This window comes from Cyrtonyx montezumae, unplaced genomic scaffold (genome assembly GCF_038088225.1).
Source record: "Cyrtonyx montezumae isolate F1298 unplaced genomic scaffold, pur_monq_1.0 scaffold_8, whole genome shotgun sequence".
Lineage (NCBI taxonomy): Eukaryota > Metazoa > Chordata > Aves > Galliformes > Odontophoridae > Cyrtonyx > Cyrtonyx montezumae.
The window spans coordinates 14945161-14958419 of record NW_027072089.1 but is presented as its reverse complement, the minus strand read 5'-3'; the positions used below and the strand labels follow the sequence as shown (position 1 = coordinate 14958419).

Sequence of the window (13259 nt, the reverse complement as noted above, 5' to 3'; positions counted from 1 at the left end):
CTATTCTTTTGTTTTTTTTTTTAATTAAATTGCTGTTTACTCATATTTAAGTAAAAAGTTAACCATGCCCGGAAAAAAAACAAAACAAACAAACAAACAACAACAAAAAAAAACTATGTTTCAAATAAGTATTTTGTATTTTTATTCCAAGAATATTACATTTTCATTTAGAGGAGAAGGTGTACTGTTTGGTTCTAGCACAATGCACAAAACTTCCATATTTTTCTGGATCCGGGCAACCTGACATCATTGTTATTCTTACTTAATTCTTAAAGTTAACTTGAGAAAAGACTCACAATGAGAAGACACAAGAAATAAGATCACTCAGAGAATTGAAACATTCAAAGTAGATTTCTGGCAATCTGCCAAATTAATATAATAAAGCATGTCATACAATCATATATGGTTTGGGTTGGAGTGGACATTTAAGATCATCTAGTTCCAGACCCCCTGCTATAGGCAGGGACATCTCCCTTTAGACAGGTTGCTCAAAGTCTCATCCAGTCTGGTCTTGAGTGCTTCCAGGGGTGGGGAATTCATAACCTCTCTGGGCAACCTGTTCCAGTGTCTCAGCACTCACTTATTCCTTCCCAATATCAAGTCTAAATCTACCCTCTTACAGTTTAAAACCGTTTCCCCTCATCCTGTCATTACATGCTCTTATAAAAAATATCCCTTCCCAGGTTTCCTCTAGGCTGAAGAGTACCAACTCTCAGATCTCTCATAAGGGATGAGCTCCAGCCACCTGATCATCCTCATGGCCTTCCTCTTGATGCGCTCCAACAACTCCATGTTCTTCTTGTGTTGGGGACCCTAGAACTGGATGTACTCCAGTACTCCATGTGGGGTCTCACAAGAGCAGAGTAGAGTTTGCAGTACTTCAGTGCTGCAAATATTTCCTTTTTGGTATAATAGGTGTCTATATTGATACTACATTATGAAACAACAAAAATCAATTGTGTTAATACTTTAATTTGGTTTATTGTCTTTGAGACATAAAAGACTTCTTTGTTTGCCTGATACACTTTACACTGTAACATCTCAGGTCTGGCGAGAGTTTCTAAACTCTATCACAGGTAACACTGCTGTTTATGTACTTAAAATTGAAGCTCGGTGAGTTATCTGGAGAAAATTGTAGAAAAGGACTTCCATGCATTTTAATGCTGAGCTCCTGAAGTTCAGTTTTTAGAATCTACTAAAAATAATTCAAGTTTTTAGATACTAGTGGAAGGTCATTTGAAAATCTTGCAGTAAGAGAATGGTGTTAAGAGAAATGGAAACAGGAGTTGAAAGAATGCCAAGAGAAAAAGATTTTCTATCAGCTGCTGATTTTAATCAACCACCAAATACTTTTTTTCCATTCTTCATAATACATACACAACCTCAGTATTGCATGATGGTTTTTGAAACTTTAGAAAACTGACAGAATGAATCAGAAAACTGAAATAGAATACTGATAATTTATTAAATTTTCATGCTCAGTAAAACTGAATTTGATTACCTTTGTGGGTTAAGGGATTCATCTTCTTAAAATATTTTAGCCTTTCTATGAAACATCTTGTGAAACAGTCAGATTTCTGTATGTATGCCAAATTCTTGTAGACATATATTGCAGAAAGTAGATTTATTCCTTAAAATATTTCCTTTCATGATTAAAGAAAAAAAAATATTTTCCAAAAACTACCAGTAATTACAGAACACATTTATTTTTTGGAAGTCTATTGATTTTGTACTCATTCTGTTTTGGGGATGGGTAGATAGCCTGACTTTTTCTAAAATACTCGCCACAAATTGAATCAATTTTCTTTTCTCCTGAAATTAGTGTCTTGAGCATACAACCAGATATGCAAGAATTTGAAGCAGTCCTCATAGTTTTACTCCATTTTACTGACAAGAAACCATCATTTGGAAAACGCATCCTAACAACAGTCCCTTGGACTTTGAACTGATTATTAGTATGAAAAGAGGAGAGAAAATAGAACAGTTCATGCCTGTGGTAACTTCTGTTTTATTTTTTAATGCTTCAGATTGCCTTATATGGTCATTGAAATGTGTATTGTATGCTTGAAGATATGAGGACGACATATCTATCCACTTTAATTTAAGATGGAGAATAAATTTTTTAAAATGTCATTCCATACATATCCATCAGATTTCTTAAATGAGAATAAGGTGACAGGCTCAACTTTTTAGAAGCAAAGCTTTATAATGCTAAGCATTATAATAAATACCATTTGTTTATTATTACCTCTTGATATGAAGTTGTCACTTGGGATATGGGATATTCTGCTATTTACAATCTGCCCTCACTTATCTTTTTTCAGAGAACTGCATGAAAACCACTTGTTGACAGCATTCTTTGCTCTTTGTGGGGTTTTTTGTTTGTTTTTTGTTTTGTTCTTAGTGGCAGAATTTAAATGTACCTTACAGAATTAAAAAAAAAAGAAAACTCAAGGATCATTTCATAAATCAAATAAATAAATAAAGTACTATCTGAATGTGAGTTTTTTCTTCTCTATTTTTGTCAGTTATTTATAATCTAATCTAATAACACAGAAATTCTAGAAAAGAAGCAAGAAAAAGCTGAAAATGGTATTGCTATAATGTCGTAAAGGTGTCTATGGACACAAAAAAAGTATATCTGGGATTATACTGCTGTTCAGGATCTGAAGAGAATATCTGATTTAAATTTCATTTTTACAGTAAGTTAGGAAACTGTCAAAATTCTAAGAAAACTTCACCCAAAAAGTTGTGTTTATCAGTAAAATCCATTCCTCCAATATTATATCCTGCTTTAAGCCTAGAAGTTTCCTGACAAATTAGACATTTTTTTTCCAAGCATATTTATGCTTTTTTAGCTCCTTTGTAGGGAAGAAAAAAGAGCTCTGATTTATTTCCCCTATTTTTCAGTGGCCATGGAGAGAAGATACCTCATTTTCTGATAGCATGGCATATAGGCCACACTTTTATACCTTTCTGTTTATGTTCAATTTATCTTTTTGCTCTGTCAGAAAGAAAATCCATCTGCCGAGGCAAGATGATATAAAATTCATTTTGCTGTTCATAATATTAATTTAACCTGGGAGTATACAGCACACTAGTATGTTAGCAGACCACAAACAGTAATTCATGCACATCAGGACAACAAAATCTTAAATGTATGCATTTTAATTGTAAGCCATGCTGGATTCCAATGTTGAACAATTAATATTCATTACAACATTTTAAATGTATCAGTGGGAAAGTGTCAAAGATCCATATTTACAAAAGACGGCCTGTGGCATACTGTGTGTATCTGTGAATCATTTATCTTTTATTTTAAACCTGTTATGCCATGAAATATTTTAACTGTGATTCTATACGACAGAATAATGAAACACTGAAAGAAGTCCACAGAATCTTGGGCAGGAGAACTTGAAAAGCTGCATGTGGAACAGATTTTCCTTTCACTCCTTCAAAAAATAATGCAGGCTTTTGAGCTTCCTCCTACACATTTAAGCAATTCCATCACTTGTGTATTTTTCTATGCTAACCTGGTTCAACTATTGTGAAACTGGGATCTCTATCCTAAGATATCATATAGTTTATTGGATGCAAAAGTATTTCCTAGAGAGATTTGATTCAGAAAATTTTTTGAATGCTCTATTTCACTTTGAAAACTAGCACAGTAGGGAAGATTATGAAAGAAGAGTTTTTGGTATTATTTGTAGGTAAATTTCTTAAAATTATTTTATGTCAGCAGCTTTGCAGGAGTACTCCTTCGTTCTCTCAAAAGTTTGTTTTGATTTATAGTCGCTGTGCTGTAATCACTGACAAATCTACGTGTCATAACACCCAAGTAGATTTATGATGAAATCTAGTGTCTTAATCCACAAAATACAGAATTTCTTGGGGACCATCTTAACATTGAGTGGTCTCTATGCCATTCACATCAAAACAATTAAATGAACATAAGCTCCTTTTTTTTAATTAAGATCCAAAGTAATAGAATTTCTTAATACAGGTCCTAAGTACTCTGCAACAACATTTCAAGCAATTCCTTCATTACAGTAATTGTAAATCTTTGCATGTTCTTAACTGTGTCATTAAATATCTAATAAGTATCAGTTTTGCTGGAAAACCAAAGATAAAATCACTTCAGTCTGTCTAAAACAGATAAATTAGTTCAGACATGTAAACCTAAAAAAATTGAGAAATTGATCAAGAACTGTGCAAATAAGTTTATGTATTTTTTTGCAGAGGACTGGAGATTTCCATGGCTTGGGAAGCATTACTTTTTAAAACTTGTTTATTTTGTAGTAGCCTGTGCACCTCCACCATAAAACTAAGAACAAATTAACTGAATATTAAGGGAGTTCAGTCATCATGAGTACAGCAGATGGAATACACAGCAGTTCAAATATTGTCGTTAATTTGGATCAAATGTTGGCAAAGTCAACATGAAGCAAGATTTATGAATATTCATTTCCATTCACAAGCATTTATTATTTGAACTGAAAGAAAAACTGTAGGTCAGAATAAACTCCTACATACTGAAGCATAAATGTGAAGCATAGTTATTTATGTAATAAATGATTATGTCGCTCACTGTTTATCAAGGAGTCAAAATGACAAGCTATCAGTAGTCATCAAAACCGCTACCTAATAATAAAGTGAGATAAAATCATTCATAAGGAGAGATTAAACAGCATTGTAAAAAGGTTGGCCTTTTTGAAGAACAGAAGGTATCTTTAGAAGAGTCATCACCAAAATGATGTTAGGGATAGGAGTGAAGTTTTGATGAAGGATCTGGAAATGTATGAAAAAGAGAACAAGACATGCTGTACTAAGTTTGTTCTTACAAAAGACTATGTCCTTGACTCGTGATTCAGAGATGTCAAGCATTATTATACATTTAAGACAAATATTCCTCCCTCACCTCATGTGGACTTTCTAAAGATAATGGTAAATGTATTTATGAAATAATGGTAAAGAAAAAAATGGTAAAAGTATTTTCAGGGACTGATGCGCTCTAAAAATATGAGATAAAAAGTATAAACAGAGATATCAGTTTAAAATAGCTTTTTCAAATCACACAATTCATCCCAAAGTGTTGAAAATATCCAAGTGAGAAAAAAAATATATATGAATGGGATTATATTTACTTACCAAATTCCTTAGGAACAGTGATAGAGTAAACACAATTGTGACCAACACTGTAATTCTTGGGGTAGTTTGGTGATAATACGGTCCCTTCAGAGCCTGTTGACCGACTTCCACAAGGTGCTAGAATTTGAGGAAAAGCAATTTTTAATAATATAATATTAGAAAAAAAAAAGCAAAAATTTTTGCTATATGTTGATATACAGTCTAAAAGCAAATTTTATCAGTCTTCAAGACTAGATTACATTATATATCATGTAAAGCAGTGAGTACACTCAACTTTCTCATATATCAATATGAGAATTGATGGTACTCTGCTATTTGCCAGGTCAGTTATAGTTTTTCTTTAACATAGTCATTTAAAAAAATATATATTTTTTTTAGCACGTTGTTACTTATTTTATTGGGATCATGTTATTATTTGTGGTGTACAAAACTGTAATTCATTTATATGATGCTTAATACTCTCAGCATAGGTTATGCAACCCTTCAGCACACTAGTAAATGTTTACTCCTGCAAATAGAGCTCATGATTCAAAATGATGTATAAAACTACTGAAATAGGAATTTTTAAGCATGGATTTCTGTAAATAGCATTAATATGCAAGCCACCTACTCTGACTTGCAGAGAAAGTACTAAGATTATCAAACATAAAATATTGTGTTTTAATGGCTAAAATAGTAATCTCAAAATCTTAATACATACTTGTGAAATATCAGAAATTCATGCATCCTTTTGAAAAGATATTTAGAGAATATAAATATTGTTATTTTTTTTCCAAGAGGTAGAAAAGTCTTGGCTGAATTTCTCATCCAAGGAACAGTTTACCTTGAGTTATTTGAAAAACACAAAGTAGAAACTCTTCACAAGGAGAATTACATAAGTGTTTTTAATGAAAACTGATCTGTTTACCAGCTTCTAGGTATTCAAATTTTTTGTTCCACATTTTGGATTATACAGAGGAGAATAAGAAATGAAGAGTATTAGAAACACATACTGAAGCTAGAGAAAAATGATTGTAGAAATTTCTTTCCCTACTGCTCAAAGTTGGATGAATGAGCTACTGCAAGACCAATAATATTATCCTATGCCAGCACTCATATTATCATTGCATTTCATTAATCAATAGAAACAAAGGAATGCACAAATTCAGGGTAAATTATGACTGTACTTAAGTCAATGCCAATGATACCAAAAGGGACTGAATTTCATCCCTAATTTTTAATAAAATTTGAACAGCACACAGCAATTTTACCCAAAATTTAGTTAATAGCCATACATTCCATTTGCAGCATTGAGAAGAATGTTACGTTTTCACTCAATGTTCTTTATACTCTTTCTCAATTCCTTAATTTTATTCAGTTAAATACAGTATTTGTGATCTTTGAAAACTAATAGTATAAATAAATAAATAAATAAACAAGCAAGCAAAAACAAAACCCATTCTTTTCAAACACATGCTTTTTTTTTTATATGAAGACATTTAAATTGCATTATTTTTCAAATGTATAAAAATCAAATTTATTTCAACTTTAACAAACCTTTAAGAATTTTAATGTAGCGTATTTTACATTAAAAAAAATGTTGACATCAACATTTGTGTGTCTAAAAATAATAGTGACTTGATTTCTATATTTAATAACACATGATACTGAGTTGTAATATAATACTGACAACATATTGCAGAATCAAAGTGATGTCACTTGGACATCATTCTTTATAAATACAAGAAAAAAACAAATGCAAATGAAATTTGTGTCAAACAAGTAAATAATGTTAGTACACTGAAAACATTCTTATTTTCTGAAATGAAATTATTACCCAGCAATGTATAGATTTAACCATGATTTTTCACAAAATTTGAAAGGTAGCATTTTCATTACTACTATGAATAATAAATATAAAAACACAGAACAATTTCCTTGGCAACTACACTTAGGATTTTCAAAGATTATGAACAGAAATGTTACCAAATTCTAAAATAATTATAAAACCTTCAAAATTCTGTGTGCTCTTATGAATATTAAACACTGATGAAAGAGACTTCTAAAATTAAAATTGAAGAAAGTTCAATTTTTTTTTCATATTCAGTATTAAAATATTTATTTGGCACTGACTCATTATTGTAAACAGTGAACATTGAGAAATTATTAAAAGAGGTAAATGATTACTGATCTTTAATGAACATAAGGCTAAATATGTGTCAACTGAACAGTACAGTTACAGATGCCATATGTTTTAGTTATGAAAGATATTGAGCTGGGCTGTCCAAGAACATTGGCTTGGCAACAACATAGGTCGCTCCAAAAGTAATGCCTCCTACTTATTTCCATGGAAACTAGAATAGATACAAAAAGCATAATATCACTATTTGATAGAGAAAATTCCGTTACAAAACACTATTTTTCAACATATTCACCACCATAAGAAATGCATTTTTGCCAGGAATTAACAAGAGCCTGAATACTGCACTTGTAAAAATCTACACCAGTGGAGGTGACCAACTGTTTCATAGCTTCTATAATGGTTTCAGTGCTGGGGAAATATTGCCCATGCAGTCCATGTGTTCCATTCAGAGGGTTCCAAATCTGAACTATATGGTGTATGTGGTAAGACAGACCAGTCAAGATTGACAGTGTGCTCTACAGTCCTCAAAATGAAGTGTCAAGATCTCTCTGCAAGGCCTCTCTGCCTGTTAGACTTAACAGATGCTCTCTATTTAGCATCGTCTACAAACTTATCTATCTTCCTGTATCCAATTACTGATGAAAATATTAAAGAGATCTGACCCTGAAATGGACTGCTGGAAACCCCGCTAGTGACTGACTGCCAGCCTGGTGTAACCTATTTACCATAATCTTTAGAGCCTGACCCATCAGACACCTGTTTAACATCATATTATGTATTATGTATTTGTCTAGTACCAGTACCAGGAAGTTATACCAGTGTTTTAAAATTCTTCTGGTCCTGTTTGCATAATTTGAGTAGTAGTATTCTCTATTAATGCCAGGCAAGTGGAAGATCTCTCTTAGCTCTGTAAAGAATAATTCATCAGTGTCATCATCTTGGCTGAGTGCACTATAGAAGACTCCAACAACATCCTCTTCATTTGCTTTCCCTTTATCCTTACCCAGACACTGAACCACATCATAACCAACTGCAAGCTTGTGCAGTCCAGTCTCTCCATCACATACAGCACCACTTCCCTGTTACTTTGCTTTTCCTACCTGTCCCCTCTGAAGGACCTAAAAGTCAATTCTAACAAACTAGTCACAGGATTCTTCATACCAAGTTTTGCTTATGCTATACTACTTAGTATCCTGTCCTTCATTTTTTGTTTACTGTAATGATATTTTGTCTTATAAAATAATGCTCTCTGCAGCCCTTGAATATATCATAACAACAGTGAAGTATCAGCCACACTCCTAAATTGATAAGCATTTTTATGTGGAAGATTTCCCATCTTCATCATCTGTATTCAGTCCCATTTGTATGTCAGAGAACTAAATTCTACAAATAAATTATAGCAATTTTAAAATGCTCTTCAAGTCAACTATCCATAGCTAAGTTTTGACATGATATTTGGGGAAGTTCTGTAGGAAAACAATCTCTTTAAAACTTTTTTTGAAAGATTATAGCTTTTGCATTATTTTTTTACTCATTTGTGCATTCTCTTCATATCTAAATACTATTTAATTAAGAATTTAATTTATGGAAGAATCATTCCTATTTGATATGAAAAGTGATTTCCGGTTCAAGTAGACAAGTTTTTTGGCGGATAATTCAGTAGAGGTCTCACTGAGAATAGTTTGTTATGTAATTCAGTAGACAAGGGCATATTTAAAACATATTTTCATTAAGAAGAAAAGAACAACATTGAGAAGTTAAAATTATTTTTACTTTCTTAAAAACTCATTAACTCCATGGGTACACAAAATCAAAATGCTGCTTATTGCTGGTGATATCATCTCCTGAATCTTGTTTTGATAATAAGACTCACTATTTAATAGAAGATGTAGAAAAGTATGGTGAAGAAAGAGGGAATAAGCTGCCTGTAATGACTTCATCACTCTTTTACAAAAAACCTTGATGGTTCTTGCTCTGTGCCACCAAACTGCAAATCTTCAGAGAATCTCTTTATCCAAATGAGTACTATAGTACTATCAGTGAATGACAGCCACAATAATAACTTTTTCTTGATTTAGCTAAGGATATTATTATACTGAAAACCTACACTTCCTTATGTTGGAAACTGGCTCAGAGGTTGTTACTGCACAATATATTGAGTGTGCTTGCATATCGCCAATTTAAAAAGAAACTACAATTACCATTCTAACAAAATCTAATTTTAAATTTGAAATCTGACAACTAATGAATAAATTAACTAAAATCACTGTAATATGTTCCATCTCAGATTTCTTTGCCATCACTACTATTTTCATTTGCAACACAAATTTTTAAGTTAATTTCAAGTAGGAAGGCTTATGCACTTTCAAAGCCCTGTAGTTAAATGATTCTCCCTTTCATTTTTCAATTGGATTCATGGGCAATTAAATTTACCAGTGGAATCATATCTAGAAAAAAAACATATCAGACTCATATAACAAACTATTCTTGAGAGACAAAAGTCAAAGTTGTTAGTTGTAAGAATAAAATGTTGTTGCCCATCCAAACCAATATTAACTCTAATAAATGTAATTTGGTATTTACAAAATAAATATATATTAAAATACAAAAAGTAAGAACATTCATCTCAATTCAACAACTTAAATGCTTGTGTTAATTCAAGTTTAACATAGGGTAATTCTAAAAGCATTGGCAAATTGAACACGACAATTCCGTAATGCAGATAACTGAAAAAAAGTGAAACATAGATCACCTAGGCAAACAATAATAGCGAAGCATTGTTTCTTTTAGATATGTGTGTATAAAACAATAAAGTTAAAAAATAATAATAATAATAAATTACCCCAAGGATGTCTCATCCAACCTTATAGTATTTGGGATAAATAAATGTGAAAATACCTCTCTCAAATGGTAAGATAAATATTTTTAAGATTATTGTACATGATGTCACAGACTGAAATTAATTAATGGTTTCTAACTGCTTAGTCACATAAGCCATCTCTATGGCTATCACAATGGACAGAAACATGTACTTATTCCAACTCAGAAGAGCTATACTTCTCAGTTAATAACCAAAAAGTTGAAGAGCATGAAGAGGTATTAGAGTAAAAAAGAGTTATTGCAATTTATTTTTTTATAATAAGACTCTCACTATTTTCATAAGGGATGACGAAGAGAGTTAGGAAGGAAGAAGAGATAATCTGCCTGTAATGACTGTATTACTCTTTGACAAAGAAGACATCAATTTTCCTATCTTATAATCAGATAATGCTTCTCTTAAAATCTTTCTTTGGGGAAGTCTGTCAAGGTTTTAGCAATTCAATGATACTGTAGCAGCTGCTGTTAGTTTAATCCATATTCTCCCTGTCTTCCCATTAAACTCCACAGTTTTCTTCAAAGGTTACATTGAGTTTTCTGCAACGTTTCATCATGTGTCTCCTAATTCTATTCTTTATTATGATCTCTATCAATTTTCACTATGGAAATCAACCTGAAGATCAACATTGGTACTTCAAATACCTCATATCTAAGCTCTTTCAGAGCTTCACAGAAAATACTGGCCAGTCCAAACAACTTGCTAAGTTTCAATTCATTGATTTACTTTAGGGTATCTACTGTACTCATTTTGACACAATTCCTAAAAAGGAAAGGAATTATTCTAATTCAGGGCCTCACTGGTCTCCTCAGCAAGATAACGTATAGCATGGAATAACACAGCATAGCATAACTATTTACTGAGTTTTTCCTCAGTTACATTGTTTTTGAGCACATTTTTGGTCCTGATATTTTACTGACACTTTAATAGTTTTCATACTTCTCTCATACTGTAAAAAGCACATTAATGGATACATCATGTTCACTGCTTCAGTAGTTATTTCTCAAAACCTTGCCGTACACACAGTTCTACTTTCTTCATTTAAAGATGATTCCCCTTTTCTGGTATAGATTTTGAACTTCTGTTAGATTCTTTGTCTTTGTTGTTTTAATGTGCTTAGGTTTATCTTTTCAGAGTTTACTTCAGATTGGTAAGGTTCTAAAACGATGTTTCTAAGTGACTCCCATGTCACCATTAAGTAGCGTTTTCTGTTGTCTTCAATTTTAGTTCAATGAACTCTCACTGTTTGTACGGGATTACAGAGCCAAAAATTATTATTATTATTATTTTCTCTTCAATTCCTCCCAGGGTGTCCAATTCGAGCACATCGTGGACAGTTTGGATACATTTTGAATATATTATTGTCATATATACTCTCACTGAGAAAATCTGATCTGTTTTAGGCCAGCTGTTTCTCTATTAATTTGATCCTTTTGTCACAATGGTGAAATAAAAAGAAGTTAACTAGACACTAATATTTGAACTGGGGACAATTAAAACATCACTGTAATGTTCTCTGACCTTCATTTACTTACATGTTCTCTCAATTGTAACACAACTCAAATATAGTTTGATGTCTTTTACTAATAATTCATCCATGAACTAAAACAGTATATATATCCTGACATCCTACATAAGTATGCTTCAAAAATACCAACAAAATCAGCAAATGATTGTCAAAGCAATATAAAATTATAAAATGAAGTGTAATGCAATAGGGAAGGAAATGCTTTTCATAGAGCAATAGAATTGTTTGAGTTGGAGGGGACCTTTAGAGGTCACTTAGTTCAAGTCCCCTGCAATGAACAAGGAAAACTGAAGCTAAATCAAGTTGCCCAGAACCTGGTCCAGCCTGACCTTGAATGTGTTTAAGGATGGGGCATCTACCATCTCTGAACAATCTGTTCCAGTGCTTTACTGCCCTTCTTGTAGAAAACATTTTCCTTACATGCATTCTAAATCTTCCCTCTTTTAGTTTAAAACCATTTTCCCTTGTCTTATCATAACACACCCTACTGAAGAGCCTGTCCGCATACTTACTCTAGCCACTCTTTAGATAGTGAAATTCATAGAAACACAAGATAATTGTTGCAGTAGTTGGAATACACATATACGTATGAGATTTTTAATTAATCTGTTATATAAACTTACATTAACTTTCAACTACAATTTAGGGTATTAAATATATATATATATATTTCATTATATATTATTTCATTATTTTTCATTATATATGCATATATAATGAAAATATTATAGTAAATATCTAAAAATATTGGGGCAAATTGAGGTAAAATTTCGTTGGAGATTATACTGTTCTTTCAAGGGAGTATAAGATCAGACAAAAAAGGTTGTTACTATATGCAGCATAACAATGAAACATTGGGCATCATGACATTATCCATTTTAAGCTGAAAGATGATCTCACCGTTCCTAGAATATACCAGTAACTCCTAAATGTGGTCCTGACAAGAAGGAAAACTGAATTTCTTTTTAAACTTAATTACACCTTTTTCTCAAGTCCCCCTTGTGACAGTCAATATGAAGATATTAAAACTTAGTACAAGAAATGAAATATTAGCCTTTAACAAGTAATCACCAGTAAATCCCACCTAATAAATCTTACAGTTGATTAGGCTCCTGAAGTCTTAGACAAGAGAATCTTCAGACTGCTGCCTAAGATTAAGTTAGAAGACTACATATTTATCAGGTATATCCAGCACAGATGACTGGATCAGTTTCTTTAATTCCAGTTGTTTATTAATCAACAGATCATGATTAACTACTTATTGATGACAATTCTATCATACTTAAATGTCTTTAGAAAATACATATTTGCATACTGTATGAACATTCCTGGTGTTCTCTGGAAACTTAATTTAATTAAGTTGTTGTAATTAACTTCTTAATTTCTTATTTATCACTGTATAACATAAGCACTTCTTAAAAGAAATCTCTGAATAATTTCAGTTTATTATATAATGAATATGGTAAATCCATACTATTAATTTCAAATGTATATGCAAAAGGTCAAACACTCAGTGTGTTCAGTATGAGAATTGTAGGTTAAGGTATACTCAGACAGCAAGCCCTTATTTACATCAGGAATCTTCT

The 13259-nt window shown here is 31.9% G+C and overlaps 1 protein-coding gene across 3 annotated transcripts in view; it reads right to left on the bottom strand.

The window, feature by feature from the left end:
* Positions 1-13259, bottom strand: part of CSMD3 (CUB and Sushi multiple domains 3) — a 512136-nt gene that overhangs the window by 117894 nt on the left and 380983 nt on the right. For all 3 annotated transcript variants that reach the window (XM_065752466.1, XM_065752468.1, XM_065752469.1), the window contains one exon: positions 5149-5265. In XM_065752466.1, coding sequence (XP_065608538.1) covers positions 5149-5265 — 117 coding nt within the window. The remainder of the gene's footprint in view (positions 1-5148; positions 5266-13259) is intronic.